The following is a 19,421-nucleotide window of genomic DNA, read 5'->3' on the forward strand; positions in this document are numbered from 1 at the left end:
ACTTAATTGTTTGTTTTATTTCAGCTGCCGTCTGTCTGAAAGACATTCGGCAAAAAAACAACAAACACATTGACAAGATAAGACTCCAGACAAATTGAGCGCCTTCAATCACATCAAGTATTAATTAGGGCTGCAGACAGCGAGTAGCTCAGCCGTATCACAGATCGCATTTCCCAGACCGAGTAGCGCCCAGCCATCCATCCACACCAGGTTTCTGACATTCAGAAGGGTAGCACTACGGACAGTTGCACATTTGAAAACAATATGCAACCATCTGTTATCAAAAATTAACAGACTAAGACGATAATCCATCAGCATGATTTGTTTTTCCAGTTGAGCTCCAGTTGAACTGTTTTGGGGAATACGTTTAATTCAACAAACCTCACTATCCCTACCCCCTCAACAAACAAAAGATAGCAGGGCTTTCCTACAATATTCTTGAGAAGCAGCCAAGGCCACTGAACTCATCTGTTCCACCCCTTGATAGCAAGAATAATAATGAAGCGATTCATGAAAAGCAACAATTCACACCAATCAGGGGCTCAAAATAGAGAACAACACAAAAACCTTTATTCCCTTTTAAAGACTGCCTGGGAACGCCATAAGCTAAGTTCCCTCTTTAAGAACCAATGGCACCACAGGTTCAGGATGTGTCGCATTTCCGCCAGACAAGCCACTGGGGCTAAACTATGATAATTCTTTGAATAGTCAAGTTAATTATGGCTCTGGCTCTCGCTTTAATTTTCTCTCTCTCTATATATATTTTATATTTTTACTTGCAAAATGTATTATTTTTTATTTTTGTTTTTTGTGGGATGAGACATTTTTATGGAATGGCAGACAGAAAACCCTATTACCTAATACTATATCTTATATCAGCGTGTCACTTAATGACATTGAAAACAGCCAAAAAGAATATGACTGTGGTCCACTGTCAGATTCTTTAATTACATAAAAACAGAGTGTATTTGTAATTCTTTTTCTCTAAAACCACATTAAAACAACTAATGGACCCTATTCTTCAGCCTTGCAATGCTATTAGGTGCTAGATTTTAAAAATAGGTCTATTTACCTGGCAAAAAACTCACACAACCTGCACACTTCCCTTGAAGCACACCATCTTGTCTTACTGGACTTGATAAATCTACATTCAAGTAAGTAAAATGCCTAAAATATTGTTTCTGTGATTATTAATATGTGTAGATCACGTAAATATTAAGATATTGTTGAATGCATTGATCATTTTAGATTTTCATCTTATATCAGTGTTGTAATTTTACATCATTGGGTTATTGTGGTAGCAGAATTTGCCTGTGCACCTTTCACATTACATGGATGAATTGTACTTCTCATCTGTTCCATGTGAAAAAAATACTAATAGAAACACTGTTTTTGGTCATTCACAAATTTTAAATGTCTTTTTTGTTACCATTTTGAGATTCAATCAAGATTTTATGATTATTCATTGATAAGTTCAAGGTAAAAAAAAAATTTCTTCAGTAATTTGAAAGTATTTGTGTTACAATATTTTAATCTATCTGTATCTTATGATTTATAAAATGTACTTAACTGGTCCTTTGCTTGTTTGCCCAAATATCCTCTTGATGCATGAGGGACAGGTGATCATAATCTGGAATATGGGGGGGGGGGGTATACGTGCTATTAGCATGATAAGATGTGTAAAATGTGTAAGTATGTTTTGGATCAGTTTGCACTGATATTTTTAGCCTGGAAAATAACCATTGTTTTTCTACATTTCAGAATGCCACCAGCCAAGAAAGACCGTCCCGTCATATGTGCATGATATATCACTGATGCCATCCAAAAGGAAAACAGAATGTTTTAAAGTCAAGTCATGAGGAATATTTAATATAAGCTTTCATTCAGTTCATCAGATTTTGTAAATATAATTAGAACATATTTTATAATAAATGTTTTGTTTGAATAAAAATATGACTAATTTTATCATTGATATATATATATATATACTATGGTTATGGTGTTGCATAAGCATTTCATCCAGCAAATGAACCTTTAGATGTTCTTTACATTTGTTCAGACAGTGAGTAAAATCACTGAAATTCTGCTACCCAAAGAGCCCAATGTTGCAATATTACAACATTTAACTAAAAACAGATTAAAATTTAAAAAAAAATTAATAATAATAATTTAAAAAAACTTATATTTCTGTATTAGAGGCCTCCTATCACAACATTTAAAAGGTTTTTTTCTATATTTGGGTCTTCTAGGGTTAAGTAAAGCACAGACCACGATTGCAAAACATGAAGCTTGTGGAGGCTTGTTATCAATGCAAGGAAATGTCAAATAAAGAATCATTTTCAGGATAAATTAACAGCAGGCCAGCATCAAAAACTAGAAGATTATATGACTAACACCACTTTCAGTAGACCATCCTTTAAATATGGTTAAAAAAAATCAAGCAATGTCAAGTTAAAAAATGTCAGCCTACACTGGCAGTTACCTTACACCCCTCTGAAGTGCTTTGAAAAAGAGCCCTGTGCATACAAAAAGTAAGATTCAGCTGCTAGACTGACTTTAGTTTAACACTCAAGAACTAAACATGCCATTTCTCTCTCAGAAGCTAAAAAAAAGTGATAATAAAGATGGTTTTGAAGAACTTGAATAGTGTTGACTAATGAATGGCTCCATAAAATTTGTTTTACTTAGAAAGGTACAGCGCACACACGCGTTGTAGCTGGAACATATTAGCAGACCAGCTCTTATGGAAGATATCATTAGGATAATTCAGAAAGATGAATTCTGGGTGCCTTGAGGAGATCTAATATTCAAAATGAAGAAGTGCTACGATAGAGAAAATGCTTCTTCAAACATTAATGAATGTTTAAAACTGTATTATGAGCATGAAGAATCTGCAGACAGCTTTTAAGAGGGAACTTTATAAATGTATGACTTTACACTTCTGTCATCATTCACTCTCACAACATTCAGAAGCTGTGTGTTTTTAATACTTCTGCAGAACGCAAAAGATATCATAAAAAAGGTTGGTAATCGATTTGTTGATCATTGATTTCCATTGCATGGTAAAACATATGGAGACATCATCTTCTATGCTCCACAGTAAAAAAAGAATTTCTTACGATTTTGGAAGGAAATAAGGGTGAGCAAAAAATGACACAATTTTCAAGTTCAGACATCTCACTAACCCCAAAACAAGACAGAAGTACACTTGACATTGACACTCTATTGCATGCAGTCATGTCTACTGCCAGTCAGATCAAGTTCTTTCCCATTAAACTTTTATCTATACTGTCCCCTCTCAAATGATGACTTCACATCAGAAATAATTCACATGGCACATCTTACATATGTATCGCTAAAACTTTGATAAGGGCTACTAAGTCATTGCTTCCCAAGTGCTAAAATTATTTATGATGATATCAAATGCAAATGATCAGATTTCCTTGCATTTTCAGGCCTCCTTTCTATGGATGTCACTCACTAACTGACGTCCAGATGAGGCTAATACTTAATCACTTACAAACTGAAAAGAGATCTCATAAGATCTTTACACATGAAAACCTACTTTACATATGAAAAGACGAGGCATCATGCACTATGAAAACATATGAATCAACTGACACATGTGGTAGTGGTGAGGGTGGGGGACTATATGAATATTAATACTCATACACAAAAGCCTTTAGTGGACCGGTAAACAATCAGCCTCTTTGGTTAAGAGAGACGTTCAGAAGCTGCCTCAGGCACACGTAGACACACACAATAGCGCCAGACTTCCTTCATCATATGAGTAATGACAATCTACTGTGGAGTGTCAGACCTCAGAGATTGAGTCATACTATAAGGACCCCCTTGAGGTTTTCTCTTGAAATTGACAGTCTGAACCTATAGAAATCCTGATCAAGAACCCGAGCAGCAAGCATCATTAATAATAAACGACTGAGATGCATTTTCCAAGAGACATCCATATCAACATTGCGGTGAGGGGTGTTAGGGTAAGAATAAGTAGACAGCCGGTGCTTGACTAGAATGAGTAAGCTTGGGTAAATATATCGCCAAATCCCCCTGAGGATAGTCAAGCTAGACATACTAAACCAGACCTAATTTGTTCTCACTCTAAATGAAAGACAATGGGGTCTCAAGGTTTAACAATGGGGAAATATCATAAGATTTGTTCACTCTCTACCAATATCAAGGATGAAATTGAGTGAAAGAATTTCAAAACAAGCCACACTCGTTCCCAAGAGGAAAAGTTTTTTTTTTTTTTTTCTGAGAATACTATATCCAATGTTAGGCAGTAACTAATTACTAAGATTTCACTAATAATATTACCAATAAAACAATAACATCCTTAAAACAGCTTAGTTAGTTACTTTTGATGCCTTTAAAATCAAGCTACACATGACAATTAACGCGATTAATACATCACTTCTACTTGAATGTCACTATCAATCACTATTGAGTGTTTGTAATAACTTCCGACTGCAGTCCAATGTGGAAATATGTTGTTAGTAACATTCTAGAAGAATTTTATGTGGAAGATACACCGTTACAACTTATGTGGGGTGTGAAGAAAAGGTAATATTTGCCTAGTTACTAGAAGTGTAACTAATTACGGTTGCCAGAAAGTAATAGATAAAGTAACAATATTACTTTTGGAAGGAGTAACTAATAATGAGAAATGTATTACATTCTTTGAGTAACTAGCCCAACACTGCCTGGATTTATAATGATTTTCCTTTAAAGCCCCTTCATTTTCCAAACTAATGTGCTGATAAGTCTTGACTCTTACATCAGACCTTGATGTTGTCCTGGGAGAGCATGCGAGCTTGCACATCTTGATATATAAAAACTCTTTGATTTAAGCTTAGAAGAACATCAAATGCATCTATCATTTATCCCTACTTAGCCAACAATGTGAAATCTAAGGATTGGAACAGATTTGTACCACTCAATCGTTTGCTTTTCATTAAATTACAGCGTTTTCAACAAAGTTGTTGTTATTATGCTGGGATGAACCAAAAGACCTTGATTAGTTGCTTCAAATGTTTGATTGGAGTTAAAGCTCAGCAGGAAGGTAGTTTCCAAGATTTAACGCCCCTGATTGAGATTGTTTCAAGCCAACAGGTGATTTTCCTTCTCTAACATTGGCGTTTGTGTGCTATCAGCCATCTCTAGTGAGAGTGTGCTTTGGCTGCGAGACTCGACAATGCCCCCTACCGTTTTTGACCAGCGCTGCAATCTGTGTTCTGTAGACTACACCTGCTCTCCGGTTCGAGAAGATAACTTGAACATCATGTGTAAAACCAAATGCAATCATTTCAGTTCAAACGACAGTGAAAATAAAAGTGGAGTTAAAATGACAGCAATTTTTTAAACGGCTAGGTTTTATCGTAGAGAGAAAATCAATTTGAGCCACTTAGTGTATAAGCCTAAGAACAGATTTGAGCTCACTATAAAAATGCGCGAGGCTGAAAATAGAGAAGTTAAAACTGCCAACAAATATGTGTCTTGCGGATATGACCCGAATAATAAGTTCAACGCCCACCTAAAAAATCAATAAACTGTCATTAGATGTGATACTGTTTATGTAGCCTACATGTTCATAGCCTTGGTCTTACCTCTTTTGATTGTAGACTACCTGCATTTGCGCCTTTGTGTTGTGTCTTAAAGCGAGCTTAAGTTGTAGAAAGGCGCTATATAAAAAAACTTTATGGTTGCTGTTTTTACTGTAGCCTATGTGCCTATGAACAAAATATATAAGCTATATTAAATTGTCTTCTTTACCTTTCTGAATAACGTCACCATTGCCCATCATTCACATAGGCCAAGCTATATGACTGACAATTGGCCTATATAAATACCGGTTGTGCTTTTCAAATAGCTAGCCTAACAAATAAATTAGCCTACGAATAGCTTTAATGTTAAGGCTTTTAAAGTAGCGCGAAAACAACGAAATCGACTGAAATAGCCTACTGTATGTGCAGCCGAGAGATGTTAAACATTTCCCTCCATCTCTTCTGAGAATCTTATTCGCAAGTCCTGTGCGAAAGTGGGTTATTCTCGATGAAAAGTAAAAATATGTCCTTCAAATGCCAAACGATGATAAAGGAGAGTGAAATATAGCGTGTTTTACTTGGAGCCTGAGCGCTTCAATTCCAAAGCAAAATTCCTCGGATCCTGAACAGAACGTGAGCAGCGAGTAAATTCCGTGCCAGGATAAAGGTATACTGAATACTGTTTATACAGAACATTTTCCTTTCTTTAATAAAACGGAGAGAAGAGGACAGGTTTAAAAACATGACATTCCCAATAAGTTTTTTTTTTATCACGATAAAGAGAGAAAATGTGCCCATAAAGCAGGTTTTATTAGAAAACCAGAAGTCTTTATTAATTATAAAAAAACAACAAAATGACTAAATTTGCTACTTGTTCATGCAAACCCAATGGCAAATATTTATTACAAACATACTTTGAAATCGGACAATTCTTAGTATTTCTAATGAAAACAAAACAAATAAAATTATTTTATTTTCTTCCCAGATTAAAAAAATAAATAACAAATCTCCGAGATTCGCTGAAATGTTGATAGTCAGTAGCCTAAGATATAATGTGGCCGCAGAACTCTGGACCGCAGAAGTTCAGAAAGTACTTCACAGTATCATCCTACTCCAAGAACACTAGAGGCGGTTTCTATAAATAACTGCATTTAAATGTAAGGTAATGATATCTGAGAGAGTGTTTTTACCTGCTGATGCTCTTCCTCTGGAGTAAATTATACCGTGCGTAAAACGCAACGCATAAACCGCAATCTCCGCTTTGCGTTGGTCTCTTGTGCTGTATCCCTTTTCTGTGAATGACTTCCACCGATCGACCTGCAGCTGCTTTACTGCGCTGTGCTGGAAAGAGGAGGCTACTACAGAAGGGCAGCTGCAATTGAATCAAATGGGGGTGCAAACTCTGTTACGAAGCTCCACCTCACATGTTTGGCGCTGTGGTTGCATTAGCCCTTAAAGCTCTCCTTTTACATTCTACATGCATTTCTGTGATAGAAACGTTTCTGATAACCTGTTTCAAATGATCAATAAGACATTGTCTTTTGGGATTCATCAACACCCCTGTATCATACCTGGATAGTCTGTCCCTAGAATCAGTGAGGTACCATGGCAATTAATTAACTGTTTGGATCTCACAATGTTGCCAAAAGTGGCAATGTGTCATATAATCATGTTTTGGTTTTTGTGTGGTGCAATCAATAAACTCACACAATGTACCATTGTGCAATTGTACAATGGTGTACCATGATACTCAAGATGTACCATTGTACCATGTTATATGGGAATGGCATGATACTATATGTGGTCATGGTACTGAACAATTAACATATTCACACTGTATTTTCATAGGCTTTTACAAATTATTTCAAAGAATTATCAAAGAATGTTCAAAAACACAAGAAATTGTCAGTAATTACCGAACAGTGCAAGTTGCAATATGCATGAACCAGCTGGGGGAAGTGAGTCAGTGCAGTGGTACCACTGTCACATCCAGGTGGTGGCACTACAGTGTGTCTGACACATAAGCAGGTACATTGCAAATATGATATAATAGTTGTTACTGGTCTATTATTAAGAGCCTTCCTTCAGTAATGAGGCATGAAAACAATACTTATTAATATGGTCTACTCTACATAATGAAATAGCAACACGGAGGGACTAACTTTGAACTGTTTGAAAAATAAACTAGTCAAATATTGTTCAATAAAAATGTTTAAAACTGATACTTTCTTTCAGTTCTAATTAGGCTGCTGCTAAATTGCTTTACTTGGCAACCACTGACTGCAGTTATAATGATATTACTTGGCAAAAGAATGGTTTATTCTGATTGTTATTGAGCCATTCATCAATTTGTAGGCCAAAAGTTATTTTTATTTTTTTGCCAGTGGTTGATAAAAATTTACACTTGTGTCCCTAGTTTCTCCTATACCATTTAAAATGTATCATTAACTTTAACAATGAACATTTATCAAATCTGCTATGGGTTCTTACAGGTTATACTGAGTTTTATAGGCTAGTGTGTGTGTGTGTGTGTGTGTGTGTGTGTGTGTGTGTGTGTGTGTGTGTGTGTAATGTATATATAATTTAAAATAATTGTGCTTTTATCTTCTTTCACAGGTATATGGAAGCTAAATAAATTATCAGATCTTTTCCTCTTCTTCTCTTCTTCTTCTTGATTTATGGTCAGGCCATTTGCTTGCAAAGCCAGAAATATTTTATATTTTATACAATAAAAACACATCAAAATACAACAACTTTCAGTTTGACTGTGGTTCATTCAATTCAAAAGACTGAGCCGAAAATCATTTTGAAACCAGCCTGATGACCCGACGGTAGCTGCTTGCATTTCAGCCTGTATGAGTGACATTTCTAGCTGGATGAATGACCATCACCTTCAGCTTAACCTTAGGAAGACAGAACTCCTGGTGATTCCAGCTAACCCATTGCTTCATCACAACTTCTCTATACAGCTGGGCTCATCAACCATTACTCCTTCGAGGACAGCCAGAAACCTAGGAGTTGTGATGGATCATCAGTTAAGCTTCACAGACCACATTGCTACAACGACCCGGTCCTGCAGGTTTGCCTTATACAACAAGATTAGACCCTTCCTGTCACAGCAAGCCACCCAACTTCTTGTCCAAGCTCTTGTTCTCTCCAGACTGGACTATTGTAATGCTCTCCTGGCGGGCCTTCCTGCATGTACTGTCAAGCCTCTGCAATTGATCCAGAATGCAGCAGCGAGGGTTGTCTTCAATGAGCCAAAATGACCAATGACCTCCCAATCTCAATTCATACAGCTGAGTCTTTACTCATTTTCAAGAAACGTCTAAAGACTCTTTTAGTCTCTTTTAATCTTTTTCGCCTGCACTTAACCAACTAATACTAGCACTTTTCCTTTTCTTGTCTTTTCATTTATATTAAAAAAAAAAAAACCTGGCTATGCGTTCTATACTTGACTAACTGAGACTTGTCATGGCACTTGTATGCTGTTTTTGTTCTCTTGTTGACCTGACTGCTTCTATTGTTCTCATTTGTAAGTCGCTTTGGATGAAAACGTCTGCTAAATGATTAAATGTAAATGTAAACCATCCTCTAACTCAATTCATTAATTCATTGAACAGCTCACCTCATTAATCCGTATAGGCTAATTGCTTTCAGTTTTAAAGCCTGAGTTAAGAAAGGGATTTTATAGAATGTTATTTGCTGTTTCTGCATGGCTAATAATAGTTTACATGAGCTAAAGTCACACACATTTGAACAAATCACAAGTAGCCTACCCGTTAACAGCTCCCTCAATAAACTACATTTCCTAAGAAGCACTGCGTTCTCAAGGGATCTGGAGGAACATGGATTGCGCTTGCGTAGCCAGACGTGGCAGCGGCATCATGGCTTCTTGGAACCGATTCGGGAGACGTAGGAGACTGATCGAAATGTTCTTATTCCTGTCATTGGTGAGTCTTTATAAGGAATCTAATGGATCGATAGAATCAATGATGTTATTTTGCGCATATCGGACATTTGTTTTCTGTCTGACGTAAGACGAAAGCGAAAGAAAAAGGGAATGATCTTCTGTCCCTCTTGCAGCAGTAGCTCAAAGTTGACAGCAGGAGAGAGACACTCAGATCAGTCCGTTTCATTCATCAGTTCTCGTGTCTTGCTTTTGATGTTTATACACATCCAACTTTGTGCTTCACATGCGTGAACACCTCATGCTCTCCATGCAACTCTCTAATGTCAAAACGGATTCACTAATGTTGGTGATAGGAAATGTTTCTGACTTATTGCTTTGATATAAATATATCATGTTAGAGATGTTCTTGAATTATTTTAAAGGTCTTATTTAGGTCACTGATGTAATGAAATGTTCATTAATTTTGTCCAGATCTATTATGTTATACAAAAATACGTGAAAATGCATTCACTTCGTGCACACCATGCACCTTTTCTATGATAAACGAGTAGTCCATTTTTAAATTAAAAGTCATTTTGATATTTTTGAAGAGCTTAAAGTTGAGAAAAAATATGTTTAGGTAACTTTCTGAAAATCGTTTACAAAAATGTATATTTGTAAAGTATTTCAAGAATACAGTATAACAGTATTCAGCGTAATCTTTTTTTTTTTTTTTTAAACAATGAGTAGTAAAGTGATTTTGTTATAAAATATTATTATTGTGCTATTAATATTTAAAAGTTTTGTCCCTTTGATTAAAAATGTAGTGTAACCAACATGCAGGAAGCCATTTTGTTCTCTATGACAAGAAAATCATAAAACATAAAATACCTTTTAGGCCCTCCATGACTGTGTCAATTCGTTTTTATCAAATATCTTTAAAAATTGATATTTGACCATTTGTTTACATTTGTTTACAAGGAAGAAAATCTTAGGAAACTTGTTGATATCCATATATCAATTTCTTTTTCCTCGACAAATATTTGCAAACTTTATTGAAAAATAATTTGTACTCCTGGGTATTAATATTAGTATTATTATTTTACTTGTTTACATCAAATAAACATCACACATAAATAAAAAATGAGTCTTTTTCAAATTATGTCAACATGAATACAAACTTGTGTTTTAAATAGCATTTTTACAAAATATAACCCATTATATTGACCGTACTGTCTCACAGACTCCCATGTTTATGCACAATCAACAACATATGAACGCATGTGGAACCAACTGTTATTTCTACTTCTCTATTGTGATTATATTTGATCTTTATCTTACAGTTTGTGTTAGGGCGTGGTTTATATTCACAGTAGCAATGTAATTTAAAGTTGATCAGTGCTGTTTTTCTTCTGTCTTCCTTATTCTGCTATTGATGAGCATGACAGAAATTAGCCTGTAATGTTTGGAGCTAATTAACCCACATTTGGTTCAGTTTAAAGTGCATCAACCCTGTTCCACAACTGATTTGTGAATCAATGTGGGCCGTGTCCTCAACACTGAACCCTAATAGCGCTTGTGCCACGTCAGTCAACTCTCATTACACTTTCCTGTCTCACATCCTGGTCTGCGGCTGCCACCGCAAACAAAAGTACTCTCCTGAACTGTTAAGACTTTGTGGTGGTTGGGTGGAGGAAGAGAAACCACTCTGCTATCTGTGCCTCCTCCAGCCCTCCCGCTTGTCAGAACAATTTATAAAATCCCTTAATCTTGATTACAGGCACCCCACAGCCCTCTCTCTTCCCCATCCCACACTGCTTGGTCCAGCAGGATGCTGTGTATGGAGATGGCTAGCTGTACAGTAAACTATTGCAACTAAGTGTGTGAGACCGTTTGACTCATAGATGGACCGTTTCAGTTGTGGAGTCATTTCCTTCTGCTTGTGAATTAGAGCTGAAGCCCCCTGTGTTGTTTGGCTCAGCAGGAAGAAGGCACGTGTTTGAGGAACGGTATGGTTTATGCTGAATCAGTGAGACCCTAAAAGTGAAAATGAGATTTTATTTATTAAGCAGATTTGCGATGCCGGTTGCGCCGTGCATGCTTGATGACAGCTTCCACTGCTGATTAAGCAAGATGTTTTTGCGTTGATGTATGACAGATCATTTTTTGTTTAAGTGTTTCCCATGCTGTGCAAAACATGTCAGCAAGGTCTACTGCTGAAACGCTGGTGTCCTTGAGCGGAAGATTAATAGCAGGAGCGCTAATATCTATAAACTACAGTCAAGTACAACATACTGGACCTAATTAGATAGTTGAGGAATTATATACTGTGCTATACTAGAGCTTTGCAAACATTTTGTGCAATTTTCTTTATTTATTTTGGAAAGGATGAATTGGAAATGGACAGTAATGGTCTTTGGTTGTTAAAGGAATAATTAGACCCAAAATGAGAATTTTGTCATTGCTAAATTTCTAGTTTGTGTTAGGTAGAATGTCTGAGCTTCTGTCTTTCCTGCAAGTAAAGTATATAGTGATTTGTTATGTTTCAGAAAATTGACATCCATGGCCCACCCCCACGTTCTTTTAAACCTGTATGAATTTCTTTCTTAAGAAGATATTTTCAAGAATGTGGGTAACCAAACATACATACATACATAGTCCATAGTGTCCCCCCACCCCCCCATACTATGGAAGTCAGAGAGGACCATTGGCGACGTGAGGATGTGTAAATTACATAATTTAAATTTTTGCATGGGCCATCCCTTTAAGCTAAAGTACATAAGTTAGTCTATTTAATTTGGGTGCTTTATTCTGGTATTCTGAAGATATATGTGATCAATATCAATATTTTTCATATTTTTCCCCCCAAAAAACTATTGTATGCCATTAAGATTATTTTATTGTTGGTTTGGGGTTGTTGTTGTTTTTTAGAGAGAGAGAAATTAATACCCTCTCAATTGCAAAGGACACTGTCTATTGATCAAAAATTACGATGAAAACTTTACAAAAGACAGTAAATATAAATTACCAAAAATGTATATTCCAAATAAATGCCGTTCTTTTAAACTTGCCACTGAATCCTGAAAAAATTTATTGCGGTATCATACTAAGCAGTACTGTTTCAACATTGGTAATAATATATGTTTTTGATCACTAAATCAGCATATTAGAGTGATTTCTAAATGATCATGTGACACTGAAGACTCAGTTTTGTGTAAATAATTCCATACTAAAGAATGTTTCACATTTTCCCACAAAATCAGTATATAAAATGTGTGTTTGGGGGGGGGGGGTCTTTATATGAATGCAAACATGGGAGATAAAATGTTTTTTGAGTTTAATGTACTACTTTATACTTTTACTTCGCACTATGGAGATTCTGATTTTTTTTTTTTTTGTACATTTTCTGAATACTTTTTGGGTGAAGAGATGCATTTTGAAAGAAACTGAAAACCATGTTTCTATTTTCAGAATTAAATTTTTCCGCATGCTGCTGAAATCTGTGTCACAAGTGTCTATTGAAGAATTGTTTATTCTCAAGTTAATGATTTGCAGACCATCCCTGTTGAGTTGAAGAGTCCATGAGGAGCTCTTTCAAATGCAGCAACAAAGAGATTCAGCTATGAATATGCAGAAAGATGTGTTCCTCCATCACCCCATTCCTTCCCTGCATGGTCTTTTCACTCCCCTGAGCCGTAGCTGCTCATCAGATGAAATAGTGGTGCACAGCATGTTTTTTTTTTTTTTCAACCTGTTCTGTTCACTTCACATTGATCGGCAGGACACGATCAGGCCTGTCTCTCAAAGTTGTTCAGTGGATGATAATAACAATCACCGTCTTGTGAAAAGACTGGTGTTGTTAGGATAATGCCCACTTCGAGCACCACTGCTAAGGGAAGGCCAAATGAAAGTCTTTGTAACAGGTACAGGACATGATGATTGCCAGACAGTAATGGGCCCGCTCTATTGGTCGACTGTCAGGTTTGAAGAATAGAAGGTGCACCAAATAGGGATGGAAACCTGATGGGACTAGATGTAGAACACTGACTCTTTTGTCCCTGAATGGGGTTGAATGCGGCAGTTGTCTGTGTGCCGAAACTGTACATTTTAGTGTTAAAGATGGGTAATTTGAGAAACAATCAGTTTTTTACGATGTGCCGACTTTTCTGTGCTATTCACAGTGACATTTTTATTTTTCCATGAGTTCTAACTATAACATTAGCCAAAGTTAATTACAGCAAATAAAATAGTTTTTTTTATTTAACAGGGTTTTTTTTCCCCTCTCATACCCTTAGAAATTAAACAGGCCATTTTAGCTGCATTTTTGTACATTTATTTATGGAAAGAGCGCTTGTAGTGGGGTCTAATATTTATATTTACATTTGCATTTAATCATTTAAATGAGGTAGGTGCTACACACAGCAAGAAACAGCACTGATTTATAAGTTTACTGATTATATTTTTGTGTTCAGAAATAAAAAATATATACTATCTTATGTCCTCACTATGCTAATATTTTGAAAACTAAATAGGCATTGTTGACATCTTAATGTGGTAATGTGTTACTGCCTGATATCACGAGGTGCAAGAATTTAGAACCAACCAATTTTGAGCTTAGTCTTATTGAAAAATGTCATCTTTTATGATATAACCCATTCAAAGTTAATGTTGGACTTGAGTAACTTGATGAAAGAAAGATGGTCCTTTCAAATTCTTCAGTAAGTTTCTCTGACATTTCTTCATAATGCATCACCATGTCTGCCCCCGCTGTCAGCATGGCTGAAGTCAGAGGAGGTGTGATTTCTCAGGTCCCTCAGCTTTGCAGTACTTTAATTAGCCCTGACTGTCATCTTCACACACTCACTGGCTCCCAAGGCGCTGGGGCTGCTGGGATGTCACTCAGTCGGCACAGGTTGTCCATTCCGCTGGACCCCATTTGCTCATACAAAGTTGATTAAATGTGAGGAGGAAGAGAACGTTGTCTCTGACAATTAAACGTTGTCACCTTTAATTCACATAAAATTTACTTTTTACTTTCCAGTGGCAGTTGAATTGAGACATCTATGTGCATCAATATTTAGTCTAATAATATAATAACCATAAATGTGTTTTACATTATTGTTATCCATAAAAAATGATTCTAAATAAAATTGTATTGGTTTCTTAATTGTTATCTATTCATATAAATACTTTTCTGTGGCAATGGATTAAAAAAAAATGTATAAAAACATTTTTTACAATCTCTGTTTCCTATGAAATGCCTCCTGTCACAAAGCATGAAGATGCATTTATTTATTTTCCTATACTTTCTTTTTGATGGCTTAATTGAAGCAATATCCATATGTACTGCCAAAATAAGTTCAAGTTGGTCAAAACACGCAATTTGCAATGTTTACAACGAGTGTCATACTACAATTCAGAGCAGTTTTATTTATTAAAGGGTTGGAGAAGACAATGCTGAAAAAAGTTGTAATTTTTGTTATTTTTGGACCAAAATGTATTTTCGATGCTTCAACAAATTCTAACTGACCCTGATCTAACTGATGTTTTTATTACCTTTCTGGACATGGACAGTATACCGTACACACACTTTCAATGGAGGGACAGAAAGCTCTCGGACTAAATCTAAAATATCTTAAACTGTGTTCCGAAGATGAACGGAGGTCTTACGGGTTTGGAACGACATGAGGGTGAGTCATTAATGACATAATTTTTATATTTGGGTGAACTAACCCTTTAACATGCCAAAGCCTATTTGACTGTCATTAGCAAGTGTTAAAGGTGAAGTATTTAACATTCTTCAAACAGAATTGTGAGAAAAATGCTTTCAAAATCAAGTTTCAAGCGTCTTCCATTGTTTAAACAAACAGGTAGTCCCAGGCCAAACTCAAACCATTGATTGAGCTAATGTTGTTACATCTGGACCAATCAGGCTCCTCAAACATATTACTGTTCCATTTGGTGCCACTAGTGGTGCAGAAAATTATCTTCATCTTTAATTTTGAACTCTGCCAGCATGAGGTTTCCAGCTGAGGTCTGGGATATGATAATGTTAGACTAACAAAGACTTTTTGTTTATTTAACATTTGTCCAGATGTAATAGTGTTGCTCAACAGAGTGTGCAGTGATAAATTCTGGCAGGCCACTGGCCCTCGTCTCTCTGTAGAGAATGCGCGGTGTGATTTTTAATGAAGAAGAGTATGATACTTGTTTTGGTTTGTCATGTAGAAAGATGAAGGTTGTTAGTGGCTAAGGCACCTGTGTTTCTCACCAGCCCTTCCTTGTGATGCTCCAATGATGATGCCGATCAATCTTTACAGACTTGTGCACTCACACACAACAGATGTACAGCTATGCTCTTGTTTTTGTATTGTGTTATATAAGGTTTTTGCCACTTTTTAGGGAGAGGAGGGAGAATGAGGTCCTCTTACACCGTTAGTAAAAGGTTGTTTCGGTTTTACTTATTTGGTTCTTAAAATTAAATTGCTCAGTTTTAATTGATCCACCTTTCAGAATGCCACCTTTGCATATTGAATGAGCACTGTGCTAAAATAAAGTGCTGCAGGGTTGACGTATTTCTCTAGTCCAAAACCACAGAAATGAGTCGGCACTTCTGGATTGATTGTCCTGAAGTCAGTAGAGATTTTGGGGGAATTTTTTGGATACATGGCTGAAATTACTGTAGGTTTGTGGTTAAAACAAGCTCAGGGTATTGTTTTACATTTTATTTTGTGACATAATATCAGTAATACCCCAGTTGTAAATGTTTTAAAGCTTTTACTTGTCTTAAAAAGGCCGTCAGAGACATTCGGTGTCATCATGGCTAATGGTTTAACTCACTAGTCTGCTTTCTCAGCCTTGCTGTGTTTATAATCACACTCTTATAACGATTAACTGTGAGCCGGTTGAAAATCGATTCAAATATGTGACGATTCAAATCGGTTGAGATGCTGAACGAATCGCAATACAATTATGGGTAAGAATTTATATGAATGTATGTCTGAGTGGAACTTACTGTGTTTAGAAAGGTTTAGATGGTATTTTTTTATTTTCAATTTGCCTCTGTATAATGCATATCAAAGTTCATAAGTGTAGCGCTGCTTTGTTTACAGTGGAAACCAAGGAAACGCTTTAATCGCCACCTGCTGGCAGAGAGTGAATCTGCGTCTCATTCAGCCCGTCTGCTGTTTCTGTTTCATGCAGATATTTTTTTTATGTATAGTTTCACAAACTGAAGTCAGACCATTCTGATTTTGCTTCAAATTTGGAAAATATACAGTCACATTTATATAAAAAATATGCTCATGTTGCATATACTGTATGCAATATCTTTGTTTAGATCATGATTAAAATTCAGTGGTTGCCTCTCATTTTAAATGGAAAAAGCAGAGAGAAAGCCTTGGTTTGTTTATATAAAGAACTTTATTTTATTTGTGTTACTTATTTGATTTGGGGTTTGTTTTAAAGTTTCAATTTAGTTTTGTTATTTACATTTACATTATATTTACATTTTGTTATTTAGCAGGTGCTTTTATCCAAATTGACTTACAAATGAGGACAATAGAAGCAATCCATACCAACAAAAGAGTAATAATATGCAAGTGCTATATTAGTATATTATTATAGTGTTCTATTTCAATTTCACAAAGAAACGTGCAGCATTTTGTCCAAGCAATAATTTATAATTTGTCTTAAATCTAATTTTGTTCATATAAATCGTGATCCGAATCGTGAAATCGCAAGTTGAGTGAATCGTTACTTCCCTACACTCTTACTAAGTTAAACTTTGAAATTTGTGTAGTTAATTTTAGATTACATTTAGCTTTTCATTTCTGCCAATTGAATTTTAGGCTTGAAAGTTATGTTCATATCATGATGAATAAAACGTGTAAGACTCATTAGCTTTAAAAGTCAAAATGGTCAAAATAAAAGTCAATGGAAAACTCCTCTATTGGGTTTTTGCTGGGGGAAACTGGGTAATTCTAAATTCTGGGTTTGCCTACAAAAACACCATCACTGCAGCAGTCTATCCACCATACAAACTGTTAAAATCAGGCAATTATCAGGGGATGTGTTTAAAATTAAATCCACTTGCTAATTCTTAATGCCAAGAAACTTTGGGAAGAAAAGCAAATGAGCAGATGATAAATTCAAATGTCTGTGTCTCTTTTTGACATGGAGTGTGACGAGTGGGGCGGGGCCGAGGGACATAGGAGCGAGGCCGGTGGAGTGATTGGAGATGAGCTACACCTGTTCGACCCGCCGGTCTCGAGGCCCACGGAGGAGATGGAAGGATATAAAACTGGAGCGACGACAGTGAAGGACGAGAGAGGACCAGGCCTGGGCTTTTAGTTGTGTTTTGGTTTTTATTTTGTGCGCATCAGTCGTCCGTGAGGGGCTGGTGTGCTGTTTTGTGTTTATTTTGTTATTAAAGTTTCAATTTGATTGTCCGCCGGTTCCCGCCTCCTTCTTCCGGATGATTACGAAGGTTTTAATTCATTACAGTGGTGCCGAAGCCCGGGAGAAGGAGGGACGCGCTGCTGAAGATCCCTCGCCGCTGTGGTGAATCCGCGGTGCCATGGAGCAGGCGAGGAGGATGCCGCCATGGACGCTCGAGGCGGTGGGCTGGAGCGAGTTGCCGGGGACGGGCGAGCTCGCTGCCGGCCGCCCGCGATGTGGAGGGACGGCTGCCGTCCGTGAGGGAGCGGAGGAGTCGGAGCCGTTCGCCAGGGGGCCGGAGCCTGCTGCCTCCGTGAAGGAATCCGGAGGAGCAGGGAACGGGGGACTCCTGCCGGCTGCCCAAAACCAGAGGAGCCGTCGCCGTCCACCGGGCGGCGGAGGAGTGTCGTGCCGTCCGCCGAGGGCCGTCCAGTGCCACCGCCAGGCACCGCGGAGGAGATCACCCAGCTGGTGGAGGGCCTAGCAGCAGTGCGTCTGGGAACCAGAATTTTTAATTTTTTTCCTCTCTCCCCTCTCTCGTCTCTGTCGCTCCTCCTTCCATCTCTGTTTCTCTCGCCTCGTCTGTCCTACCCCCAGGTTCCCGCAGGTCACCGTGAGCGGGCCTCCCCGGAGGGAGGGGGGGGTAGAGCGCAGTCTCAGGAGTACCCCCCGGCCTGCGAGGGGCGATGGGGGTATGTGACGAGTGGGGCGGGGCCGAGGGACGTGGGAGCGAGGCCGGTGGAGTGATTGGAGATGAACTACACCTGTTCGACCCACCGGTCTCGAGGCCCACAAAGGAGATGGAAGGATATAAAACTGGAGCGACGACAGTGAAGGACGAGAGAGAACCAGGCCTGGGCTTTTAGTTGTGTTTTGGTTTTTATTTTGTGCGCATCAGTCGTCCGTGAGGGGCTGGTGCGCTGTTTTGTGTTTATTTTGATTCCTCAAAATAAAACCACTTCAGTTCACCACCATTAGTGCAATGTGGGCTTGATTAGTTCACATGTGGGAAAATTGTATTTACAATCATAAGGAGTGGTTCTACTAAAAAAATTAAGAAAATATAACTTGTGTATTGCTATCTTTTAAAAGTTTCTCTTCAGTATCTAGTTGAAATGGAAACTCTAAAGACATTCTCAAAGACTGTCGATCAGCTATTAAAAAACGTCCCGACAGACCAAATGAGTTTTCTTTCAACATGTCATTTTGTAAATAACATTTGATCTATCTTGTCCACTAGCGACTGAGCATTAATTTCTGCTCATTGTTTCAGTGTCTTTTCACTTCAGGCATGTGGCATAGGGAGATGATAAGGACGTGTGATAGGCTGGGTCACTGTCTCAGTTTGTGACATGGTCTGTCTGATCTCGTCATTTTCCTCTTCTTTAGATGACAGCGCCTTTATCTGTTGTCGCTTTATCGGCTCAGCTCCATCCCAACTCACAATCGCATGCCTCTGCTAGGAAGACTGATAGAGAGTGTGGCAGAGAGAGCATGTTCTCCCACAACAGGACAACACATAAGTCTCACAT

At 37.5% G+C, this 19,421-nt stretch overlaps 2 protein-coding genes across 4 annotated transcripts in view; one reads left to right on the forward strand and one right to left on the reverse strand.

Annotated features, from left to right (window-relative positions):
• Window positions 1-6,905, reverse strand: part of LOC132095400 (semaphorin-5B-like) — a 143,400-nt gene extending 136,495 nt beyond the window's left edge. For all 3 annotated transcript variants that reach the window (XR_009422441.1, XM_059500336.1, XM_059500335.1), the window contains exon 1: window positions 6,749-6,905. The gene's annotated coding sequence lies outside the window, so the exon portion shown is untranslated. The remainder of the gene's footprint in view (window positions 1-6,748) is intronic.
• A 2,498-nt stretch (window positions 6,906-9,403) lies between these two features.
• LOC132095402 (protein disulfide-isomerase A5-like) overlaps window positions 9,404-19,421 on the forward strand; it is a 48,091-nt gene continuing 38,073 nt past the window's right edge. Inside the window, exon 1 of the mRNA XM_059500337.1 lies at window positions 9,404-9,511. Coding sequence (XP_059356320.1) covers window positions 9,407-9,511 — 105 coding nt within the window. The 5' untranslated portion in view covers window positions 9,404-9,406. The remainder of the gene's footprint in view (window positions 9,512-19,421) is intronic.

Source organism: Carassius carassius, chromosome 19, assembly GCF_963082965.1.
Source record: "Carassius carassius chromosome 19, fCarCar2.1, whole genome shotgun sequence".
In the NCBI taxonomy this organism is placed as follows: Eukaryota; Metazoa; Chordata; class Actinopteri; order Cypriniformes; family Cyprinidae; genus Carassius; species Carassius carassius.